This window comes from Dipodomys spectabilis, unplaced genomic scaffold, assembly GCF_019054845.1.
Source record: "Dipodomys spectabilis isolate Male_0828 unplaced genomic scaffold, ASM1905484v1 ptg000002l, whole genome shotgun sequence".
In the NCBI taxonomy this organism is placed as follows: domain Eukaryota; kingdom Metazoa; phylum Chordata; class Mammalia; order Rodentia; family Heteromyidae; genus Dipodomys; species Dipodomys spectabilis.
The window spans coordinates 17293206-17319421 of record NW_024870679.1 but is presented as its reverse complement, the minus strand read 5'-3'; the positions used below and the strand labels follow the sequence as shown (position 1 = coordinate 17319421).

Below are 26216 nucleotides of genomic sequence, written 5' to 3'. Positions count from 1 at the left end.
ATGCATGTTAAAATGTATGTGTATAATGTTTATTAATCTAGATATAGATAAGGGGTACTTAAAATTTATTCAGTTGTCAAAATGGGCCATTATTAAGGCTTGTCCTTTCAAAGACTCGAAATGTAAACTAATATAAACTCATTCAGTTGGAATAGTTTTCTAATCAACTCTATGCATTTAAAATTTCACTCTTCCTTTTCTACCAAAGTATTTCTTCCAGATAGCATTGCTATAATCTTCTTCTTTCTTTAACCAAGGAGACGGTGTCTTTATTGGAATCTATAAATAAAAATAAATTTTAAGGTAAAAAAAATAGTATAAATGAAAAAAAAAATCAATGAACTTAATGTAGACTCCAAAGTTGCATACTTCTTTGATAGGTTATTTTTCCCCCAATCTAGTTAATGAGCCAAATGAAAAAGAATTACTCGCTTAAAACCCTATCCCAACAATTTACAAGTTGTTGAAATTTAATGTGTTTTCAGACTCAACTACTGCTCACGTAAGAAAGTTCTACATATGATCTGAACTAACACCAATCTAGTGAGAAAAAAAAGGAATTCTGTATCAAACAGATCTGCTGTGATATCTGTTCAAACATACCTGTACCAGTCAAAAGTCCAGCACTCTTCTTTTGTGCACAAACGTGTGAGTGGTTGGACAGGCTAACAGCACTTGTAAAGGCTACACTGCAATGCACATATGTTCTAAACTTCCCAGCCATACCTATCATTCAAAATAAAACTATAATCCAGTTCTCACTTCAAAAAGTGGAAGTTTTCTTAGCTTAAAGTGTGCAGAAAAGTACCATAGGAAAGATGGTTACAAAAACGTTCACTGAATTAGGTTAAATGAAAATAAGAAGGGGGAAATAGGTTAACTACTAGTAGTTTGCAGTTAGTATTTAGAGCCAATCCATGAACTTTGGAAAGGTAGAAGAGGAGTGATTGACACTCTAAGGTCCTGTAGATTTAGCACTATCGATTTCTGGCAGATTTCTGTGTTATGCAGAGCATTTCTTAAACTTACTAAAACACTATCTGGTGATTTGAAAAGCACAGTTCTGTTGGTAAGTTTCAAAGCTTGCAACATTACCAATAAAAAGAATTAAAAAATCTAGTTGACAAAGTGGTAATTAAAGTGTTTTATCCACAAAACCGTAAAAGGCTCCATACTAAATTAGGCTTTCTGATGAAGGCTGGGAGAAAAGGTGGTAAAACACACCACTGAACAGCTGTTAGACACAACATTTTATTCAGGGCATTTTATGTTCATTACTCCGAATGCGCAATCAATAGTGAAAGTTAATTAAAGTTTTTTTTTCTAAAATCTTTGTGCTAATAAATGATCAACAAACTAACATTTTAGTATCACAGGAAAGAAAACATGTCGAAACAGTAAGAAACTTGTAATTTCTCAGAAAACCCTTACTCCCCAACATGCTTCAATTGGTTTCTTCAACATTATTATGACAGCTACAATTTGATTCCCTTCTCCTAAGTACAGCACCTCTTGATAAAAAACATTAGCACTTCTTCCCTACATTTATCATCTAAAAAATGTACCAGAAAACTACAAATTTGGACAGACTCCACATGAAAGAAAGCACACTATTAACCAGAAGCCCATTTAGACTAAGTCAAAACTGCACAACAAATATCTGGGATACCCCACAATGTCTGCCAAAAATAGACAAATCAACATTATAGTAATTCTTTTCATTACCAATCCTTATTCAATTACTATTACTTCAGACACTCACCTTAGAGACCATATAGGTAAACCTTCAACATGCTCAACCTCCAAAAGAAACCTATAAAGAAATTTAAAATTCTTCTAGTGTACAAGTATAAACCAGACCTAAGAATACCAAATAAAGTTTGGCTACTTTATTTGCCACATCATTTACCTACAAAATCCTCCTGCCTACAAAGTATTCCTTCCAAAGAGAAAAACTGTTCGACTAATGTACAAGCACTAAGGCGAATCACTTGTTCAGTTCTACAAGAAGATCAATGTAAAAATCTAAAAGTCCAAGCAAGTATGTTTTACAATCACAATAATTCTCCAAAATCAAACTATCCTTCAATTTAAAAAAAATGGAGAGAAAGAAGCTTCTTTGGGTTATACACAACATACAACACACACACACAGATCCTCCAGGTTTAAAGAGGTTATTTTCTTTTGTTTCACCTAAGCAATGGGAGAACCAAAAAGCTTAATTCAGAAAATACTGTTACTTTGGAACACTGGCAAAAATATGTATAGTTTCCTTTTTTAGTAACTCTATGCTTTTCAACAACACCAACTTCCCATCCACAACCATCCTGAAGAAAAGCAAACTTTTATTTTTACAGAACAGTGTGTGTGTGTGTGTGTGTGTGTGTGTAACCATCCTGAAGAAAAGCAAACTTTTATTTTTACAGAACAGTGTGTGTGTGTGTGTGTGTGTGTGTAACCATCCTGAAGAAAAGCAAACTTTTATTTTTACAGAACAGTGTGTGTGTGTGTGTGTGTGTGTTGCTTTTGTTCTCACCTTACATTCAGACCAAGAAATGATGCACAAAGATTCAGTGCTGGCAGACATCAACTGATCAGTTATATAGAAATGACAGTAGAATAATCAATCTGTTCTGCAAAAAAAGCAGCTTAAATAAGAAGTTTCTGAAAAAGTACTCTGAATATTCTGTAAGAAAGCATAATTGAACTGTGTTTAAAATTACATGATAAATGTCCTCTTACCTGAGTGCATAGTCAAGTCCATTTTTTGTGGTTGATACATCAATGGACTATCTTCACTTAGGGGAAGAACACATTTCTGAACAAATCTCTTTCTTGCTGTCTGATGGATCTTTTGAGGAGAAATGGCAGAGCTTCTTTCTTCTCCCATCCTTTTATTTTTAAGAAGTTCTATCAGTGTAAGAGACTGATTCTTTCTTCCACTGGGCAGTTCGGGTTTTGTTTCCTCATAGTCATTTATGAAATTCAGTCCTTCTTCCTCTGATGCAGACACTGACAGAGCTTCAGTCTTTAGGCCATTACGGTATGCTTCAAGAGGTAAAACATTTTGAGACAGAAAGTCATCGCTTGATCCAAGTTTTTGAGCTACAAATGGTCTGGGAATAATACGACGACTGTTCAATGCCTTTAAAATTTTTTCATACTTTTCTTCATTTTGCATCATCTCATTCAGAACACAGATTGGAGATTTGTGAGCATCCCATTTGGTCTTTCCAAGTCTTTTCAGGTGGCCTCTAACATGATTTGATAAACCAATTTTAGTATCAAACCAACCACCACAGAGCTGACAAGTGTGTTCGGAAGTAGTTTCAGATTTCTCTATAGCTAAAAAAAATTTTTTAAAAGTAGTATCAGTTTTGTATTTTTTCTTTTTCTTACAAATTAACCACCCTAAAAGGAATTAACTCTGAAATACGAAGTTAGAAGATTCTAATAAAGATCAAATTCAACAAAAACTTTCAAATCCTCTGAATTTGAACACAGACTTAATTAGCCCAAACTATCCACAGGAAAACTTACCTTTTCTAACTCTCTTCACAGGTGTCCCTGTGCCAGTTCTTTTGAAATGTTGCATTTTGTCACTTGTGGCTATTTGTTCTGGTGATACAACATGACGGGCTTCGTAGCTTAATCCTGCTCTGTGAAGATGTCCCCGGACATGGTTTGACAGCCCAACACCTGTTTCAAATGTTGCTGGGCAATAAGGGCATGATTTTTTTTCCAGAGATAAATCAGTCCAATGAAAAACAGAACTATGCTTTGACAATGGAGTTTCTGTATTTTCTAAATGTTGAGGATCATGTATCTCATGTAAGAAGTTGTTCGTGCCAGCATCTTCATAATATTCAAAATAAAAGCCATCATTCTGATCATAACCAAGAGCATTTTCTCCAGGTTCTTGACCTTCCACCTTGCTTTTAAATAGAGGGAATAAGTTTACATGTTCTTGATTAAGTTCACTGTAGGTTTCATCTTCTATGGCCTGTGTAGTGTAGTCACCTAGCTCAACATTATCCCAGGAACTATCATCTTCTGTTTCATAACTATCTTTCTTTTCAGCAGAATTAAGTTTCTGCAAAACAACAACGGTCATTTTATGTAAAAAATCTGGATAGCTATCCAAGTCTTCTCCTCCAACAGAACTTTCCTTCTTAGACCCCTTAACTACTCTTTTCACAGCTACACGCCTGCGGTCTTTGAAGCTTTCTGGCCTTTTGGTGTCAGAGTTATGTGGGTCTGAAATGAAACTATTGTGAGAATTACTTGATGATGAAAATAGATGTAAAGAATTTAATGGACTAACTTCCTTTTTGAAATGCAGAGGATATGATTCACCTGATTTTTTAATCATCCTGTAGTTTTCATATTTGTGTCTATATAAATAGTTGTTATTTACCTTAGCATTAGATTTTTCTTTTGTTGCTTGATGTAAATACTTAGGTTTTTGGTCGACGCTGCTCTTAACTGTAACAGTCTTGTGAGGAGTGTTGTTTGGATTGCACGAGTTTACCCCTGACTGGGCAATGCTTTTCCGAGCTTTTTGTATTCTATGTGGCCGCTTATGCAATTTTGAAAAATTACTTGATTGTGAGCTTGACCCAAATGTTCGCTTAACATCTTGTTTTAAAGCAGAGTTCTTTGGAAATGTGGTTGACTGTTGTTTAACTAATGGTTTAGTGCCATCAATATCTATTGGTTCCTCAAGGACATCACTTTTTCTTTTATCAAGACCAAGAGGACTACCAAATGAATCAACACTTGATGAGGAATGTAAATACTCCATGTGTTTTTTTAAAATGTTTCTGGCTGAAGTAGTAAAAGGACACATCTTACATACGTAGGAAGCCGATTTTCTGGATGATCCCGTAACAGAGTCTTTCACTGAGGTCTTTTTTTGTGTTTTTCTCTGGGCAACATCAGAATTGACTACAGGACATTTTACTGCGGCTCCATGGGCGATGCCTCGATGGCACTCCAGTTCATTTTCTGTCACCGCCATGAAGTTACACTCTTCACAGCAATAGTACCTTTTGTCTTTTTCATGGGTTTTAGCATGCTGCACAAATGTTTTAGGGCAATTGGTACCAAAGACACACTGGGGACACTGTAATCGCGCACTTCTTCCTTCATCTTGGAGTTCTTTCAATTCACGAATTTCCTCCATCAACTTCTGTCTTCTTTCTTGGTGAATGATCATATGTTTTAGAAGTGAATTGCGATCTCGAAATGTCCGTCCACATTCTCTACAAGCATATGGCCTTGGAACATTAAGATGACGAAAGTGACTATTCCCATCTAAATGATACATCATATGCCTGTGCAGGTGCTTTTTTTCCCTAAAATTCACATTGCACTTTGTACAGGGATAGAATGATGGCTCTTCAGTATTGAAAGTAGCAGGTGACTCAGAATCACTCTCTTCACATTTCTTTTTTAAGGTATTTGAAATAAAAGTGCTAGTATGAACAGGTGAACTGTCTTCTCCACGTTTCTCTGAATTATAAATTAGATGTTGAAAAGCATCTACAGACTCCAAATCTTCATCAGTTGACTCAGGCTTTACTTTTGGTATTGTATATTTCTTTGAGTCCACTGCTTGTACCTCTTCATTCTGTTCCAGAAAGTCAACTTCTACCACTTTTGATTTACTGGAATTAGAATCCCTGTAACAATCCTCTGTATAACGAGTTATTTTGCTTACATCCATTTTCCGCTTTCTCTTTTTTTCCAGACCTACTTTAGAATGAATGGGGGCTTTATCTACTGTTTCTTCATTAGTCATAAGAAACTGAATGAATTCTTTTTGGGGATCCCAGTCTGTATCATTTTCTGACCTAAATTCATCTGTACCTGAGGAAATTCCTGTTAATGTATTGATACAACCGTCCTTTACCAATAAATCCTTTCTCTCCTCACCTACCTCTACTTGGTTTATTAAAGTGCTATCTGACTTCATACTATTCCCGACTGAATTCTGAATGTCACAACCAACTGAAGCAGAGGTAGGTAGTTTTTTAATGGAATGGGTTGGATTCTTAGTATGTGCTACATCTGATAACAAAAACAGAACTTGGTGTTGACTTGTATTCTGTGATGTGGAGAGCTGAAGATCAGTTGCTGCCTTCAAAGTTGAACAAGATTCTGTTGATGGATGATCCACAGGCTGTCCAGTGGTTATTGAAACACTGCCTTTATTCATACTGGAAGTCTTAGTTAAGGAGGAGTGTGAAACTGGTCCATTAACAATAGCTCCTTTAGGCAAGGTAAATTTTTCACTAGAAACAACAGGAGCACCAGAATGTATAATCAGTGTAGACTGGGCTCCACTTAAGGCTTTTTCAGATTTGTCCTTTGACAATTCTTCAGGCAGGGTCAAAGTATTGTTTTTCTGAAATGATGTTTGACAATCTTTTGATTTATGAACTCCACTGTCTTTCTCTGAGATAAAACTGCTGTCATCTAGGAGTTCTTCTTTAGCACCAGTAATATCGGTGTTTATCTTCAAATCATCCATATTGTTGGCAAGCCCATTTAACACATTTAGTCTAGAAAATGGAAAACAAAAATTTAGATTTGTATAGAAAAATACTATTGGAACGTATGGAGAGTTGAAAAGTACATGTTATTAGCTTAATTTTTACTTTCTATTTCAAGATCCTAGTAATTCTCCCAGAATGAAGAAGCACTGAACAAAATAAAGCCACTTAAAAATTATTTCAAAGATTAATATTGTTGTTTTTGCTAGGCAACAACTCAACACTGTGTATTCAAAATATATGTATTATATATAGAGAAAGATAACATACACTCATGCATACAATGCAAATGAGTATTCTAAGTGAAAAAGTTAAAACTTCTTATACAGATTGCTGATAAAAGAAAATTAAGTACATTAGTGGTAAATATTATATTAAAAGATAATTTGAATTATCATATATTACACAGTAGTACAAGTTTATTCCTGGAGAAAGATATCAAAATTACACAATAGAAAGCTATATTTGTTTAAATATATCTATCAACACCAGCAACTTGTGTAAAAACAAAAACTAACAATCTTTAATTTCAAATTGTTTAAGATTACTTTGCTCAAGATGAAGTTCTAAGTCTACCAACTATAAAAATACTTTATTCATAAGGTCTTACTTATTCCTTATTCAAATTATGTTTTCTCTAAAAGCAACTATAAAACTTATGTTTTGACAATCTAGTGCAGAAATCTGAAGATTTTTTTTTACAAATGAAACATCCTATATAGACTATTTCATATAAAATGTATATACAATTTTTCAAAAATGCTTTGACAATATACTGACTCATTGTAAGAAGAACACCAGGGCTATAATTACTAACCTTAAGAGTTCCTTTATAGCCTGATCTCCTACTCGAAAATATAGCCATACAAGACCCGCACTGCTGTCTTCTTGGAAGAACTTAAGTTTGTGAGGAAAGGGATTAAACCCAGTCACCCTTGTATTTCTAGAACCAAGATAGCACTTGGCCTAAGTGCTAGATAATATTTGTTCAATAAAGGACCGAAGAAACATTGAATGAATATCCATTCCCAGGTGGTAACTACTGGCAAAAAAATCCTTTAACATAGGAGGAGTAAGTGAAGTTTATTCATTCTCCAAGTACTTACTGAGCATTTAACTAAGTACTAATATTGCTCTAGTAGAGATACACTCAACAAGACAGAGTTTCTGTTCCTCAAATAATGAAAGCTTCACATTTTTCTGCAATATCTCAAATTTGTCTATTCAATAGAATGCTTCTTAAAGATATCAGGATTTTGGCCATGTGCAGTGGTTCATATCTGCAACCCCATCTACCCAGGAAGCAGAGATCAGCAGAACTGTAGTTTAAGACCAGCTTGACCCTATTCAATAAACAAGCTAGGCATGATGGCTTATACTGTATGCTATCTATATGAGAAACAGATAGGAGGATCAGTCTGAGGCAGTAATGGGCAAAAACCATGAAACCCTATCCGAAAAAAATAACATAAAGCAAAAAGGACTGGAGACATAGGCTCAAGTGGCAGATAGCTTGCATGCCAACCATAAATTTCTGGATTCACACAAAAACAAGACAACAGGAGTTTATAATTCACTGTTTAGAGATTATGACATTTTAAATAAATTTCTACTTTTATAGTATAAATTTCATGCTTTATAAAATATTAAACCCAGTTCAAGAATCAAACAATTATTTTAAAGACCTTTCTTCCTAATTTCTTAAAACAAACCCTCATACATATGACCTAATTCTTTCCATCGAATATTTAATATAACAATTACTATAATAATTATACATATCTTTCTTTGGTATTATTTATATCAATAATCACTATTCCATCCCTCACACATTTTAGAATTGTGAGTTTGGCAAACTTCCAAAGTAATAAAAATAGACTTCCAATAAGATCATATTCAATGATATCACCCCAAAATGGTGCTAATGTAGCACCCAGCAGGAGTTTCTACATCACAAACACAGAAGTTAAAAATGGGCAGCACATAAACATGTGTTAGGATGCAGTATGCAAATGACAACAAAAAGTGAGTTTTGATACTATTCTGCCATTCCTGGTATTTCTCAGTAAGGTAGTAGTAAAACACCTCAATTGTAACAATCTCATAAATTTAAAGTGGATGACATTTAAGAAAAAAAAACTAGCTTGAATGACACTTTCTGTTCCTATTTATTATAATCAGAGGTAGACAAATATATGCTCAGTCAATTTGAAAGGCTGTATTAGCTTTTCTCAACAGGAAGCAACGTTGCTAACGAAGTGGTAAATTCAGTGTTAATGAGTGGCTTCACTGTTACCACCTCAGAGGTAAAACCTTCCATGTTCTATGTTCCATCCATCTGTTCTGGTGTTAGAGGTTCAGAGATGGAACAGACGCTTTCCATTTAAAGCAACTTCATTGGTACCCCCTGAACAGCAGGGTGACAAACTATGAGAATACCATGTCGGCTTGGAGACTGCATCCTCATTACCAGAATGGCTGTAAGAGCTTTTCATAAATGCACATTTTGAAGACACCAAACTATTTTATCCAAAACACTAAAAAATGCAATGCAATCATAGGTATTGTATCTATGAAGCAAATCTCTAGCAAAATACTTAATTATATATTATTAAAACTATTGTTAAGATTAGGCAACAAAATTTTCCTTGACAACCACATAATAAAATATAGCTTAATCTTAAATTTTACTTTTTTATGGTGGCAAGGCTTTCCTATTCCTAGCACATTAATGTTGAGTCTCTATTGCATCAGTTAGAAAATATATGAAATGGATTCAGTAATCTAGTATTTTAGGAATAATAAAAATTTTTCCTAGTTTAGTTTTCAGAATACACTCTATACATACTATAAAATGCTCCAAATAGTTTTGTCCTTAGTAGCAGTAGTCATCACAGCTGTTGCAGAGACACAATGAAAAACAATGGATCATCAAGCTCTGTAGCACTAAATAACAGGCTAAGAATTCTGACATTTACTTCTCTCAATTCATAGAGGGCTATGTAGCTTCTAGGTAGACAGCATTTGACCTATAAGCTAATTTTATACTGTCATAGTTTTCCAAGTAGCTCTACATGGTCGTGTGTGTGTGTGTGTGTGTGTGTGTGTGTGTGTGTGTGTGTGTGTGTGTGTGTGTGTGTGTGTGTGTGTGTGTGTGTGTGTGTGTGTGTGTGTGTGTGTGTGTGTGTGTGTGTGTATACACACACACACATATATAAAACAAAGTCATCAATATCAGTTTATATTACCATAACAAAAGTGACATGTTTGAAGACAAGTTTATCTATAAGTTTAAAAAGAGAAGCTAACAAATTTAAAATAAATCATAATGCTATGTTGTTTGGATTCTCTAAATTTAAATATTCAATTAACTTTCTGTTACAATTAGTCTTTTAAAACAATATTTAGATACCATTATTAAATCTTTCCTCATACACTCACACATTTATAGAATTTTCCTTTAACTGAATTTAAAGATGTTCTTTTAAAAATTCATACTTTAAAAAAAAGCTGCAAATGGGAATTTAAAATCTACATAAAACATATTTCAGTTTCCAGACAATAATAATGAGTTCTACAGCTATAACTGCCTCTAGTTATATACTGTGAGCATTAAAAAAAAGTACAAAGGTCAGATCTGTCTTCAAGATGACAGATCATCACTTATATGCCTCAAGCTAGACTTATTGTCTCAGAAATCTCAAACATCAGTATTTTTGCAAACTATCAGCACTTGCTATAACACCCTCACTACACTACATCTTGAGGTTACTACAGAAGAAATGAGGTGATAATTGCATATTAACATAATTATTCTGTAATCCCTCTGAGCAAGCTTCCTAGGTCACTCAGTAATTCAGATTAGATACAACCTTCCTGTCATCAAATCTATGCTGTCCACTTTCTGTTCATAAATAATTCTTTTTTTATAGAAAATTAGCTTAATTCCATTCTTTTATGTACATTATAAATTGTATTTATTGCAAGTAGGTTAACATTTTGTGGGTCCTTACTACATAATGCCAACCTTTGTCATGTAGTATAATTTCACACAAAAATATAGTGTAATTTGCTCTTGTTATACATTAGTTTATTAGCAAGAAAGCTACACAGCTATAAATAAATTATACTGTTGCCCACTAGCTGAGTTACAGTTAGTATCTGTCAGGTTTTCACAAAACCTATGTTCATTTAAATTACCCTTAAGAATACATGACAATTTCGCTTAGAAATGTATGAGATCAGGTCAAGAAGAGAGAGCCATTCACAACTGTCATCCTAATTGCAAAACAAATCTTAATTAGCTACTTTTAAATTAGTACAGTATGTAAGCCTATACATACAATACAAATTTGTGAACCTATTTCTCATCCATTGTACAATCCCTAAGAAGAAAGAGAATATTACATAATCATTTCACCTAGGTAGTATTCTATTGTGGACATTGTATTGAAAATACTAAAACACACACATGTATAAGGGTGACTGAAAATCATGCCATACAATAAAATGAAGAGACAAGGTGGTATGCTTAACATAACAACCCATACAATTAACAATCTTCAAATATTTGAAAGTCATATAGAAAGAAGAAATCAGTGTGTTCAAACCATATATATGAGAACTTAGGCTCACAATTTAAAAAACTAGAAACAGGAATCCTTCAACACTGCAAAGGGCCGCTTTACATGTAGGCAAGAAAGAATGGTTCAGCAGGTAGACTATTTGTCAGGTACACTATACAAGGAATATGGGATTGATTTCTAACATCTTTCCTAATATGTACCATACATCTTTATATTACATTTTAATACTTAACACAATGTGAAATAATGAGTTAAAAATTAGAGAACTGCACTACACAATCTTCAACTCTTTCGATTCACAATTACATGAAATAATCCTTTAGTCAACAAGCTGACTAGCAATAGAAATATGGTGGTAAATGACAATACACTGAGGTCACAGAATTATGAATATCAAGAAAACTCTCAAAACTCTGCTGCTATGTGGGAAACATTGCTGTAGATAACGTAAGGATGATGGGATAGGTTGCACTACAAATGCATAACTAACAATTTAGCAAAATTATGTAACAATGAGAATCAACACAAGTAAAAAGACAATTAAATATTCATAAAGGTTAATTTCTTAATGAAGAGTACTGTAAATGGAAGACACAAGCCAATAAATAAACAGTTGTACCCAATGGAGAATGCTAAGTTACATTAAGCATGAAATGGCTTTTATTCATTACACGTTCATAAGATCAGAAAACAATGGTGCTGATCTTGGGTTTGACAAGGTGAGTGACAGGCACAGTAGCTCCAACAAGAAACAATGCTAAAATTGAATGATGATGCTGTGTGCTTCTCAAACTTATAAAATGTTTGACCCCCACTTGTGAAATGAATAGTGTAAATATAGGTAGCCAAATCTTTAAAATACTTTGAAGGTACCAACCCTAGTTACAATAGATTAATCTCACATTTCAAACATAAGGTGTCAACTTTGCCCTCCATTGACCATGAGTATTAACTGTTATAAACTGTCATTTTACTTATAGTCTTGGTATTATTCTAAGTCTGAGATGAGTTTGTTGTCAATGCTTAGTTTTTTGATGTTTAATATAAATAAATACATCACATTTATAAATATGTCTAGTAAGTACAAAAGAAGCAATAAGGTTAAAAGTCCTAGGAAAACAAAGTATTTGCTTATAGTTACAAAAACAGAAAATACTCTTAAATGGTGAGGCCAAGATTATATAATTATATGTACATGTGAAATGAATGTCTTCAAGAGAGAAATAATTCTAAAGGAGATCGAATTTCACTACCACTGTGCCAAACCTAGGGTAGGGGATTGAGAAGAGAGGGAAAGAGGGAGAAAATGAGGGTGGGGGTAACAAGTTAGATAAGAAATGTAATCACTACCATACTTATGTAACTGTAACCTCTCTGTACATCACCTTGACAATAAAATTTTAAAAATACATTATTAAAAAACTCTACTGTGCCAACAAATGTAGCAATCATCAGTGAGAGGTAAGGAAGATGTCTATTTACCTAGTGTTTATTTAGGAAAACTAAGGAATTGGTTCTAAGAAATTAAAAGCCAGGAATGTTCAATGTTGCTGCTAATGACACTTCTACCTTCAAAATGTGGATCACATGGGATCAAGGCGTACTAGATCAAGGCACATTAAAGTTAGTATCTGTCAGTGTGAATGAAACTATTCTATTATTTGAAAAAGTTGCCAACAGAATATTTATCAGGAAGAGGAGGGTGGGTGTGTGTGTGGGGGGGAAGTAAGTGTATTAGTACCCACAGAATGAATTGTTAGGCAATTTAATTTTATTGCGAGTTCAGGTAATTTTTTACAAATCTTTAATTCTGATACCTGCAATGAATTCTTAACCTTTTACCTGTTACATATGTATTCAAATTCTACCATGTACATTCAAATTCAAATTTTATTTATTTAGATAGGAAAGTGACATTCTTTGAAAAACACTACAGATAAGCAAAACTTTAAGTTTTTATGAACTAATATTTTATTTAATGTGAATTTTCTTAATGTAATTATTTATCCAACTTACTTTTCCTTTTCTAAAATCAATGGGGCTGGGAAGGTGGCTCAGTGGTAGAGTGCTTGCCTTGCATGCATGAGGCCCTGGGTTTGATTCCTCAGCACCACATAAGCAAAAAGAAACCATCCCCCCCTACATAAGCAAAAAGAACCCCCCCCCCCAAAAAAAAGAATTCTCAACCTTTTCTAAAATCAGTAAAAAAAAAAAATCTAATTATCTTTTAAGAAAGCTATTCCAAGATAATCACTACCCTACGAGATTATTTTTGTGTAGCAAACAACATTACTACTTTACCAATTTACATTAGAACTGCTAATAATTTCTTACGCATTACAGGTTCAGTTCTAGTTTTATAAGACATGTTTATTTCTGATTTGAATATTTATAAAAATTTACTCAAATATTACACAAAATTATGTAATTTAGATATTTAGAAAATACAAAGTCATTAGTAATAACCAAATGTTAAAACTCTATTTAAACAATTGTAATTTAAGAGAATTTCCTTCAGTCTATCCACATAAACAAAGTCAAGGTTCAAAAGTGGATATTTTGACCATTGGTAAGTCTATACATTATAGGCTTATTATTCTTCCAATTATTTCCAATTTACCTCCTCAGTGAAACCTAAATAATCAATAGAACACTTCTACCTGGAAAAAGTAACTAAGCCATACATAAAACTAGTATCACTTCAGGAAATTTTAAAATTATTCTTATTGCTATTAAAATTGCTCCACAGCATCTACTTTTAATATTAGTTGTGTCATAGTAAAAGAAGAGAGAATTCTACTTTATAAAATTATGGGGTTAAGTAAGACAGTTGTATGTGAAAACATGTAGAACAGACTTAGCATTCATTGTTAAAGCTCCATGACCTATATGCCATTGCCTTGTTTCATTTCCAAAATGCATGGAAGTTGAACTCTGTTCTGATGTCTAAAGGCTATAGTAGTGCTGAATGACAAGTAGTGCAGGTGAACCTTTGAAGAAGAAATTTATTTTGGAAGAAGATAACCTGGGTAACTTAACCATTCCCGGGGTATAATAAGCATGATAAATGGGCAAAAGCTGAAGAGTAAGTGAATTAGAAACCTTCTTGTGCAGCAGGGCTTCCAAGAAATGATGTTCAGTAAGTAACAAAGTAAAGGGATCTTTGCACTCCAAGGAAAAAGGATATGAATTGACCACTCAAAGAGTTAACAGTTTCTGATTCCTGAGGGTCTACCAAACATGAAATTTAACTTCTCTAATAAATCTCAATAAAATGAAAAAAAAAAAGGACTAGGAAAGAGAGAGAACTTGACAAATCAAAATCACAAATTACAACAGACACAGCGAGGGTTCCTGGAAAGAATAGAGAAATTAGTGTCAAGTGAAATAAATCAGAAAAAGAAAATAAAAACCAGGCGGTATATAAAATATGAGCCAGAGCAAGACTAAGTGTTAAGTCAATGAACAAATAGCGTCAAAGTTTGGAGTTAAAAATTATTTCGATTCCAGAGTCCTACAGAGAAAAACTAAGTTGAATGTGAGGGCACCTAGAATCTTTACCATTCACCTACTATCTCAGAAAAAAATTTCACAAAAGTAGGCGTGTGTGTAGGGATGCACAAATGGCCGAAATTAGCATACAAGACTGTTGTTAGTTTACACATAAATTAAGTTACAATTTTAGTAATTCTAATAGTGCCTGAAATAAATTACATTAAGCTTCAAATTAAAAAGTAATCACTAGAAAAATTAAGAGTTAAATACATATTTTAATATCCTCAGATTAAGCTGGTATAGGAAAATATCTGTTTTTGACAGGAAGCTGACAAAACATTTTGAAATAAAAAATTGCCAACAGGAATGAATCCTTAATAGGTTCATTGAAGAGTATACATACAGCTAGAGTGAACTTAAGTATTCTACAGAAAAAGCATCTTTTTAAAAAAGGGGTGAAGGAGTAAAAATAGTTTAAGAAACACACAGATAACACACAGATAAGTTCATATATTACATAGGGGAGAAATTACAGAAAGCAGAACCGAAGAATGAGAAAAAAAAAAGAGTATGAAGAATCAAGAACCACATAAGTCTTCAGATTACTGCTCAGCAAGATGAAGAAAAAGTCATGACACCTGACATTTCAGAACTATAAAAATAAAAGGAAATTTCTGTTATTTTTCAGAAAAGAACGCAAGATTAAAAACAAAATACAAATTAGAAAGGAGTAAGAACCCGCAATACATCTTCAAACTTATAGGAGAAAACACTTTTTGGGGAGTTGGGTGCTAATAATTTGGCCAGGGCACCATTCCTTAGCTTTTTCATTCAAAACTGGCATTCTTACCACTTGAGCCACTGCTCTATTTCTAGCTTTTGCTGGTTAATTGGCGCTAAGAGTCTCAAGAACTGGCTAGGTTTGAACCACATCAGACTTTTGAATTGCTAGAATTATAGGTGTAAGCAACTAGCCACTGACTAGAAACTTTTAAACTAGAAAATTAAATTTGTCTAAAAATAATTCTCTACATACATGTTTGTTGCAATCTCATTCATCCTCTCCCCTCTCTTCCACTTCAGTTACCAGTGTTAGTAGTCATATTTATCCTTCTATTCTTTTTTCATTATCCATAAAACATATATTTGGAATTATACTTAGCACATGCTACAATATTCTTGCATGAAAGTCCTATTATATTTCCAGTTTAATAATATGTGCCTTCAAACCATTTCTCCAGCTTTGTAGGAATTTGCATCTTTAATTCCAATGTATAAATATGTATTTCCTCTCCTTGCCATTTTTAGTATGATGGTGAAAACATTACTTTTTCAAACCAGAATTCCCTAATAATTAGCCAAACTACTACTTGAGTATAACAAAAACATATGGGCATTTCTGAGCAAGATTCTAATCATTTACCACTAACATATGAAAATATAACTCATGTAATCCCATCAAATAAGTAACTTACTATTCAATAATAGTGAGAAATGGATAAAAGGAAAATGAAGATATAGAACAGGAAACATTAGCAAGGAATTAAACCTCTAAAACATACAATTAAATCTAGTTAACTAATAACTGTTAAAAATGATTCAAATGAAATGAGAAGATAAGACACACCAAAAATATTTCATCTTGAAAGGTTAAACTAATGGTCACTGAATTAAAGCAATAACAATAAATGAAAAAAAAAACTCTAGAAAAAAATGTGTTAAGATGTTAAGGGTAATGACTGAGACAATGAAATATAAATTTCTAATCCACAGAAGTAAACAATGGCCAATCTTTGACTAATCCAATAAAAATATAAAGTATAATGAAAGAACAAAAAGAAAATAAAATTGAGAGGGTATAAAGTTCAAACAAATAATACATCTTTATTTAAGTAATACAGAAGTGAAAAGCTCATGTGCTGAGCAAAATGCATTCAGATTTGTTTTGAAGTCTGCCTTGTGTTGTTTCTGAAAGCATCAAACACAGAGGCTGAAAATAAGGCAAGGAAAGATAAATTGGACAAGCATTTATGTCAAAAAGATATCTTCACTATCATAAAATCAAACAGAATTTAGGACACAAAGCCTTGAACCTGAAGATACGCATTATACATTAATAAAGTTATATAATCATGAAGATATAATATTCACGAACCTCTCCATACAACCAAATGGTTACAAATAAAAACCAAAACCTTTTAGAAGTACAATAAACTAACATATTAGGAGTTATGGAGTAGCTCCAAGGTAAACAACTCAAGATTTTAAAAGTAAGTATATAGAGTACTTTTATAACATGTAGTAAGATTTACTGAATAAAATTATCTGTAAACTGGAGTATGTACACAATGAAAATATAGAAAGACTTCTCAAGGGGTATTGAGTTATCAATGACAATTTCCAGTTCCTAAACTTCTGTGTATCATCTTTCTTATAAAATAGCTGTGAATGTTGCATCTGAAATGTACTCTACCTCTAAAGCATTCCTTTTTTAAAATTACTTAATTAATTTTATTTTCCTGGTACCAGAGCTTGAAGAACTCAGGGTGTAATGCTCAGTTTACTTACTCTCAGCTGATGCTCTAAGCATTTGAGTCCTACCTTAGTCCAGCTTTTTGCTGGCTAATCAGAGATGGGAGGTTTTTGGATTTTTATTTTGTGCTGGGGCTAGGTCTGCACAATGATTTTCCAGATCCTCAGTCTCTTTCAGTAGCTAGGATTATAGGCGTGAGCCTGTAACTGTTTTGTACCACCCCTTTAAAGAATACCCTTTTATCACATTACCAAAGCAAGTTTCCAAATTTATCGTCTTCCTTATATTAATTTTTTGATTGAGCTGTAAACACCGGCCTTGTTAAATGTTACTTGGTAGATGTTTTCTATAAACCAAAGTAATTAAACTTACAGTATGAAGAGTCTGAAAATATTAGACTAAAAGCATGTCATACAATATGTAAAAGCATGTTCTAGAAAAATTTTAGTTTTTAGGATATCATTTTCAGTCTCATCATAGGCTAAGTACTTTCATACAGTATAGGAAGTCAAGAGCACTATATCCCTATGTAAACTAAAAATATTCTGTTTAAGGGATGGGAGATATGGAGTGAGGATAGGGGAATTGCCTTGTTCTAGAACATAACACAAGAGAGTAGCTTCACATTCATAGTGACAACTGGGCTACGCTAAAAGCAAGACCTTTTCATCAAAAGATAACATTAGGAAGGAGGAATTCAAGACAAAGTGGGTTATGTTTTTCTAACAAATATAACTATTTCTATCTGTAATATATTAAAACTCCTAAAAACAAAAGGAAAACAATAGAAATCCCAATTTACACAGAGGAATAAACAGTAATTATAAAAAAAAAACAGTGGTGAGAGAGGTGAACTTCACAAAAGAGGATACTTGAACAGCAATACATTTATGACAGGTACTCAATTTCATTTGAAATCAGGCAAGTGCAGTCTCTGAAAGGACCAAAAGCACTGGTGAGGACACAGAGCAAGAGGAACCATGATATGCAGTTGAAGAAGTCATACACCCCATCATTCTAAAAACAATTCTTGTGTTTCTCTCTAAGTTTAAACATACAGATATCAATAGTCCAGTTCTGCTCTTGGTATGCACCCAGCAGAAATGTTGTACATGTGCACAAGAAACATGCAAAATGATGCTCATGACAGCATTATTTAACCCAAAAGGTTTTAACCCTAGGTTAAAAAAGTGTTATACAATCAAAGAGCGAATTACAGGTACATCTGAAAACATTAAAAAATCTCCTAAGCACAAGGAAGAGCACAATAATCCACAAACAAAATAACACTATTGTATAATTATACTTAAATAAACTTTGAAAGGCAAGCCAAAAAAGATGCTTTGAAGTCAAAGGCTGGTGGTAATTACAGGAAAGGAAGGAAGGAACAGTGATTGAGAAGGAGAAACCACAGGAGTGCTTCTGGCTTATTAATAGTACTCTTCTTCTTGATCTGTAGTGGTTATGGAGTGTTTACTTGTGGCAATTCACTGAGCTATATATTTAGACTTTATGCACTTTCCTGTATGTGCTTTACTTCTTTCCCTTTAGTCTTTTTTCCTTGCTCTTTCTTTTCTCTCTCCTCTCTTTCTCCAGGGCATCAAACTTGCTAGCATTTAAGTTATGACCCTAGTCTTTAATATCCTATATATGTAACCTAAAAACAAGACACTACACAAATACTTCACTACAGTTTTATATATCAATTATTTAGGAGTTAAAACTATGTGAACACAACCAATTTTTACTTCTTACATTTCAATTACACTTTGTCCAGTTAAATGACTTTTAAAAATCTTGAAAAAGAATTATCTGAACCCAGGCACCAGTGATTCATGCCTGTAATCCTAGCTACTTAGAAGGCTGGGATCTGAGGGTCACGGTTCAAAGCCAGCAGGAATAGGAAAGTGTAAGACTCTTCTCTTCAATTAACCACCAGAAAGCAGAAATAGAATTGTAGCTCAAAGTGGTAGAGCCCTAGCCTTGAGCAAAAAAAGCTGTGACAGCACTCAGGTCCTGAGTTCAAGCCTCATACTTGGGGGGGGGGGGGGGGAGAAATTATCTGAGCTTTCCATAAGTTGCAAGAAACATAATTAAGTATGATAAAATTTTGCTTTCCTAATATTTTTTACCTTACTTTCTAACAATTCAGTTTCTGGGTGACAAATATAGTTATGACATTCAATGTACATATGGAATGAGGAAACTTGAGAAGATGAGTAGCATTAGGATAGGTGAGAAGGGAGATAGTGGAAGGGCACTGACCAAGAGGCATTCTATACATAAACTGACAGGTGGAACTGAACCCCTTTTTACAGATCAGCTTCTTCACTTTATAAAAGAAAATTCACACCTTGTAATGTGCTATAAAGATATCTTGTTTCTAATACTGACATATTTTTGTACATTTAGACTAAAAGTATTAAGACAATGATAAAGGATGCCTGAAGGTTTCTATAAAAAATTTACATACTAAACTATGCCTTGCTTTAATTTTTATATTCAGAGACATTTTGATAAAATCCCAGTTTACAGTAGTAATAATTATTTTACTTATAAAGAACCAAACACTTATACTATCAAGTTGATTGTATCAAATAGTTCCCCTCTGAATTTAATCATTTATGTTTAACAGTGCATAGTTAAAATTTAGTTCATTTTTAAGCTACGTACTGCCACCAAGTGGTAGCTTTTCCCCCAAAAATACCTTGAAATAATTGAAACAGTTATATTTCAATATTATATGAAATCGAAAAATCAATCATAATTTTGGTGAAAACTTTTAAACAAGAGGCTAATTTTTGTCAGGGAAAACTTGTATGGTACCTACCGTATGGCAGTTAAGAGATGTAGAGGTGAAACTTTCTTGGAAGACAAGAAACTATAAACATGGTGCTGCACTAGTTTTTGTTGCTTATTATGTTTTAATTCTACATTTCTCAAAAAAATCCCCACAATTTATTTGGAAATTAGTGAAACACACACAGGCAACTAAATGAACATATAGTTTCCTAATAACTTTTTCCCTTTGTTAAGTATGGGGAAGGTATGAAGAGAGTGGAAACAGAAAATTTTTGCTCTTTACCTGTACTAGTTTGCTAATATTAGTTTGCTATAACAAGTACTAAAAGATTGGGTTACCTTAGCAATAAGTTACTGTCCCACAGACCTGGAAGGTAGCAATCCAAGACTGAGGTATCAGAGGGTTGGTTCCTTCCGTGGCTTGTAAGTAGTTATCTTCTCAAGTACACATCATCTCCTTCCATGAGCATCTTGGTATTCAAATTTCCTCTTTACATAAGAATATGAAACACCAGGTGCCAGTGGCTCATGCCTATAATCCCTGCAAATGGGAGGGCTAAGATCTGAGGATCACAGTTTGAAGCCAACCCGGACAGAAAGTCCATGAGATACTTATCTCCAATTAATTAGAAAAAAGGCAGAGGTTTGTGGCTCATGTGGTGGAGAACTAGTTTTGAGCAAGAAAAGTTGAGAGACAGCACCCAGGCCCTAAGTTCAAGCCTTAGGAATGGCACAAAGGAACAACAAAAGTATTATGAAGCTGGATGCCAGTGGCTCAAACATGTAATCCTAATGACTCAGAAGACTGAGAGAGGATCTCAGTTCAAAGCCAGCCTTAGGAGTAAAGTCCGTGAAACTCTTATCTCCAATAAATCACCAGAAAACCAGAAGTGGCACTGTGGCGCAATGGTAGAAAACTAGCCTTGAGCTGAAGAGCTCAGGGATAGCACCCAAGCCCAGAGTTCAAGCCCCAAGACTGACCAAAAAGAAAAAAAAGATAATCAGTCTGAATTACTGCTTACTATAATAATCTGAGCTTCTAAGTAAGCTCACACTCTGGGAAACAGGGAGGCAACGTTTTAAAGGGGCATAATTAAATCCAAAACACTGAATTTCTGTAAATATTTTTAGTACGTTTGTCCTACTTTACGAGGATAAAAACTGTTTTAATCATAGACTGCTATTTTTCTTTCATGAAATACTATGAGTAGAGTTTATATGAAAAGTATCAAAGGAATTCAGTGTTTACATCCAACACAATTTAATGTACATAGACTTCATCCGCTGCTTTCTCACTGTACTCACCCTAACCTCCTTGCTATTCTTTGACGATGCCCATTATACTTTGCACATTGGCCTCATGTTCTCTGCCTGTAGTTCCACCAAGGAATATAGACACAGATTAGTTCTTTCACCATGTGCCCAACTATCTCCTTCTTAGTTCTACCTAAACCATCCTAAATAGTACTTGCTGTTATTGCTCTATTTTTCTTCATATTACACAAAGAATATATGGGTTACCTAACTAATTATTTGGGTTTTTTCCTCCCTACCTCAAAGTAAAAGTTTCTCAAAGATGGAGACACGTTTGGTCACAGATATCTCTTTGGTCTAAAATAGTACCTAATGTGTTCAACAAAATTAGTGACTACTTTTCTGTGTAATAGCAGAAAGAAATCTAAATAGCATCTTGGATTTCTTTATAGGTGCTGGTCCCTTACTAATTATTCTCTATACAGTAGGAAGAATGAAACTTCTAAATTCATCACTCCTCTGACACGTTTCCTTTCTCAATGCTATATAATGCTAAATAATTCAAATCCTTACCACTGATGAATGGTAAAAATTACTTAGCCGTACTGGGCCCTATCTTACCACATTAGTCACTCATTTCCCTCTGACAACTCCTCAGTGATACAACTTGTGAGGCCTCTCAAATTCACCAAATATATTTCTCATCATAAACTTTGTCTGGAATTCTCTGCCCTCTTCTCAGCTGTCCATCACCCAAATCTAGTTAACCTTACTTCATAATCTCCCATCAACTGAGCTTTCAGTATCACTACCCAAAGCCTTCCTCTACACATTAACAAGCACTTCTTATTTTCTATAGATTATTTTTGAACTAGCATTCATTTATAATATGAAAGGGTTTCATTGTGATATTTCAACACATGCACTTAGTGCACTATGATCAAATACAAATTTTCTGCGTATACTATTCTTCCCCTCTTCTCGCATTTTTCCTCTTTTGTCTCATTTTATTTTGCTTTTAAGCAATACTTTTAAGCAGCTTGAACTTAGGGCTTTTTGCTCTGGTTCTTACTCGGCTTGCCTGCTCAGCTGGTGCTCTACCATTTGATCCATGCTTCTTGCTATTTTGTTGGTTATTTTGGAGACCATCTTGTAGACTTTTCTGCCTGAACTGTCCTTGAACCTTGATCCTCTGGATCTCAGTCTCCTGAGAATACAAGAGTGAACCACAGGTGCCCAACATCAGTATAAACATGCAATGTCCTTTGATCCTCTTCATTCATCGGTAACCCTTCCTCTCCTTCTGATTCCCCTGACATTCCTTAAGCTCTTTTTTAATATATTCATGCAGAACTACTCTCGGAGATATCTTCTGATAATTACTGATTAATGTATCTCCTCCAAATGAATTAAGTTCCATGAAAAAGGTTTTCTAGGTTCCAAAAGAAAAGTAACCATATCTTCTTTTGTATATATGTTTTAAAACAACTAGATGGTAATAGAAAACCTAAAGCGACACAAAAAAGTAATCTCACTAGAGTAAACAACATAGGCCTGCAATTAGTCAAATTATAGAAACAAAGCAAACTTTCCTTTTATTAACTTCAATTGATTCCATCAAACATACTTTATTGTTTGTATATAGCCTCTCTTTCTCTCTAGCTACCAGTGTGTGCATAGTTACAAGTTTGTATTAAAATTCATCTTTGAAATCAACTTGAAAAATTATGGAAAATTATATGATTTGATACCGTATAACTTTTCTCAAATATATATGTGTGTATACTTATATCAAGTGTATAACTCCCCCTCAGATCCACAACTCTTTTTCTAAATACTTTATAAAAGGTCACACATCTAAACACTATTACAAGTTATCATATTCTACAGGTATGGTTAAGCATTAGTGTATAACACAGATCACACCTTTATTCATGTGCCTCATCAGCAATATCAATAAATGATTTACTATTTTTGTATGCCTGTAAAGGAACTTGTATGTACTGAAAACTTTAAATAAAAAGTTATATATGTGATGTGATATAACTTACAACATCATAAAATCAAAACATAGTACATTATTACATTGAGAAAAAAGGTGACCCCTCCAAATTAAAAACATACAATCTAAGTTCTTTTTGAACTTTACATAAGCACTCTCTTTAATATACTTCAGTTTTGGAGGTGGTTCTCTCATTTTAATGTATTTTGAGTAATAAGACTTTAGACTATGGTTCTAGTACTAATCATTATTATTTCTTCTGAGAAAATAAGAATAACTTAAACTTCTACAACACTTATCTACTCTATCATTAGAGCTTTTTAGTGACTATACAATGATAGAACTATGATTCTGACACAGTATAACCTATTTCTGTTTCTTTGTCACAGTGGATAGGAATGAAGGAAAAGAAGTGGCGCTGTAGCTCAAGTGGTAGAGCGCTCGCCTGGAGCTGAAGAGCTGAGGGACAGCGCCCAGGCCCAGAGTTCAAGCCCCACGACTGACCCAAAAAAAAAAAAAGGAATGAAGGAAAAGAATATACATAGTTGAGGCCCTGAGTTCAATTCTCAGCCTCTAAAATTACAGCATAAGTAATATACACGTAATAACCTCCCCCAGATAAACAACTATTTTACTAAATAAGTGTATCTTTCAGATGTACCAATAAATAAACACATAGTACTAGTCGTAACAAACCAAAAGTCACAAATCTAAGCAGTGTATTACATCCCATTATTATGCTCTAAAGATGTCACTAAATAATATTCATTATATACAAGAATATTTTGGACTCATCATTACAAATCTATGTCTCTTCTCAAATTAATTGAAGCCCTGACCTCAATACCTCCACAGATGACTATATTTGAAGAAGGCCTTTAAAAAATGAAGTTAAAATGAAGTTATTAGGATGGGCCCTATTTCAACCTCAAGAAGCCTAGTACATACAAAGGGATACCAAGGATAGGCAAGAACAGAGAAAAAGTCATAAGGACAAAGCAAGAGGGCAGCTATCTGTAAGTCAACACTGATTAGCAATGAGATAAATTATTATTGGATAGGAGACCATTGTCAATTTTCTTAATTATCAAAGAACAGCTTAACTTCCAAATGTTATAAAGAAGACACATATATCTCCTTTCAATCCATATAACAGAAAATTCAGATTTGTAGCCCTTAATTTATGTCACTGAGAAAATGTTACTGCAAAAATTACTGTTAAAATCCCAGACATGCTTCAGAAAACTTGGGAAATCCTTTTTTTAATTAATTTTTTTTATTGTGAAAATACCATACAGAGGAGTTACAATTACATGAGCAAGGTAATGAGTACATTTCTTATCAAGTATTGCTGCCTCCTCCTTTGTTTCCCCTTACCATCCCTGCCTTCCCACCCTCCTCCCCGCCCGCCAAAGTTGTAAAGTTCATTTTTTGACATAATGTCTTATACATTTCATTGTTGCAATGGGTCCACCTGTATCTCTATTTAAACAATTTTTTTTCCTTCCCCTCCACAAATTATATCAACATAAAATACAGCGAAAACAGGAGTTATACCGTGGGGGAAGGACATACAAAGCAACAAAGAAATCATCTTATAAATATGTTAGAAACAATAGCAAGAAAGAAAAACCATTTGAATCCTTATTTTAGGGTTCATTTCACCTAACATCAACTTATCTGACCGATTTTGCTTGTCTCAGGCATATACTAGTTATTGCAAATAAGGGAAACCATACAGACCTCAGGACCAATGGAATAGAACTGAAAACCCAGAAATGAACCCACAGACCTATAGCCATCTAATCTTCAATAAGGGAGCTAAAAAAATAGAATGGAAGAAATACAGCCACTTCAGTAAATGGTGCTGGCAAAATTGGTTAATCACTTGAAGAAAATCCTGCACCAGAATCAACTCCAAATGGATCAAAGACCTTGGAGTCAAAGCAGACACTCTGAAAACATTGCAGGATGGAATAGGAGAAACTCTAGGGCTCCTTGGCAGAGGGCGAAATTTTCTTTTTCTTTTCTTTTTTTTTAATTGTGAAAATACCGTTTAGAGGGGTTACAATTTTATGGGCAAGATAATGAGTACATTTCTTTGATCAAGCATTGCTGCCTCCTCCTTTGTAGGCCGAAATTTTCTTAATAGAGACCCAGAAACACAACAAATCAGAGAAATTCTTTTAAGAGACACACTATTACAACTACATTCCTGGAATTTGACTCATTCAACTTTACTAAGATTTCCAGGTTTGTTGGTTTTTAAGTATTCCATGTAATTCTTTTTTCCTGGGCCTGGGGCTTTAACTCTGGGCCTGCGCACTGTCCCTGAATACTTTTACTCAAAGCTAGCATTTACCACTTGAGCACAGCACCACTTCTGGCTTTTTCTGTGATTAATTGGAGATAAAAGTCTCAGGGACTTTCCTGCCTGGGCTGGCTTTGAACCATAACCATTAGCCTCCTGAGTAGCTAGGATTACAGGTATGAGCCACCAGTGCTCGGCTTTCATATAATTCCTAATATGTAGGAACTAGGTCATAATTCTCAAATACGTCTGCACTTGAAGGTTTGTTTTTTTTTTTTTAATTTAAAAAATACCAATTCTCATTCTAAAATATTTAATCTAAGTCATTCTGGCAATGGAATGTATATAAATCTCCAACAACACTATAATGAACAGCCATGATAAATAATAGTCTAAAACCTATGCATCATATCATTATGTATTGTGATTGTGAACTATGTACAAACCAAAACAAAGATATTCAAATGATTTTTAATAGAAAGCTATCACATTCCATTGAACATACATTCCTTAGTAATAAGCGTTAAGAATAAAAAGCTACAGTATGGCTTCATTATAGAAATCATCTATGAGTCTTTTTTTTTTTTTCTTTTATATATTTATTTATTTATTTTGGGGGTCCGGTCATGGGGCTTGAACTCTGGGCCTGGGCTCTATCCCTTAGCTCTTCAGCTCA

The 26216-nt window shown here is 33.8% G+C and overlaps 1 protein-coding gene across 5 annotated transcripts in view; it reads right to left on the bottom strand.

Annotated features, from left to right (window-relative positions):
• Positions 1-26216, bottom strand: part of Znf644 (zinc finger protein 644) — a 78594-nt gene that overhangs the window by 15930 nt on the left and 36448 nt on the right. For 2 of the 5 annotated variants that reach the window (XM_042674948.1, XM_042674954.1), the window contains exons 3-4: positions 3541-6566; positions 2743-3345 (exon numbers count right to left, since the gene is read on the bottom strand). In XM_042674948.1, the coding sequence (XP_042530882.1) occupies positions 2743-3345; positions 3541-6566 (3629 nt within the window). Of the gene's footprint in view, positions 1-61; positions 280-1762; positions 1814-2742; positions 3346-3540; positions 6567-26216 lie in introns of those variants that run through there. The other 3 variants (XM_042674961.1, XM_042674969.1, XM_042674973.1) reach the window with 3 other exon arrangements.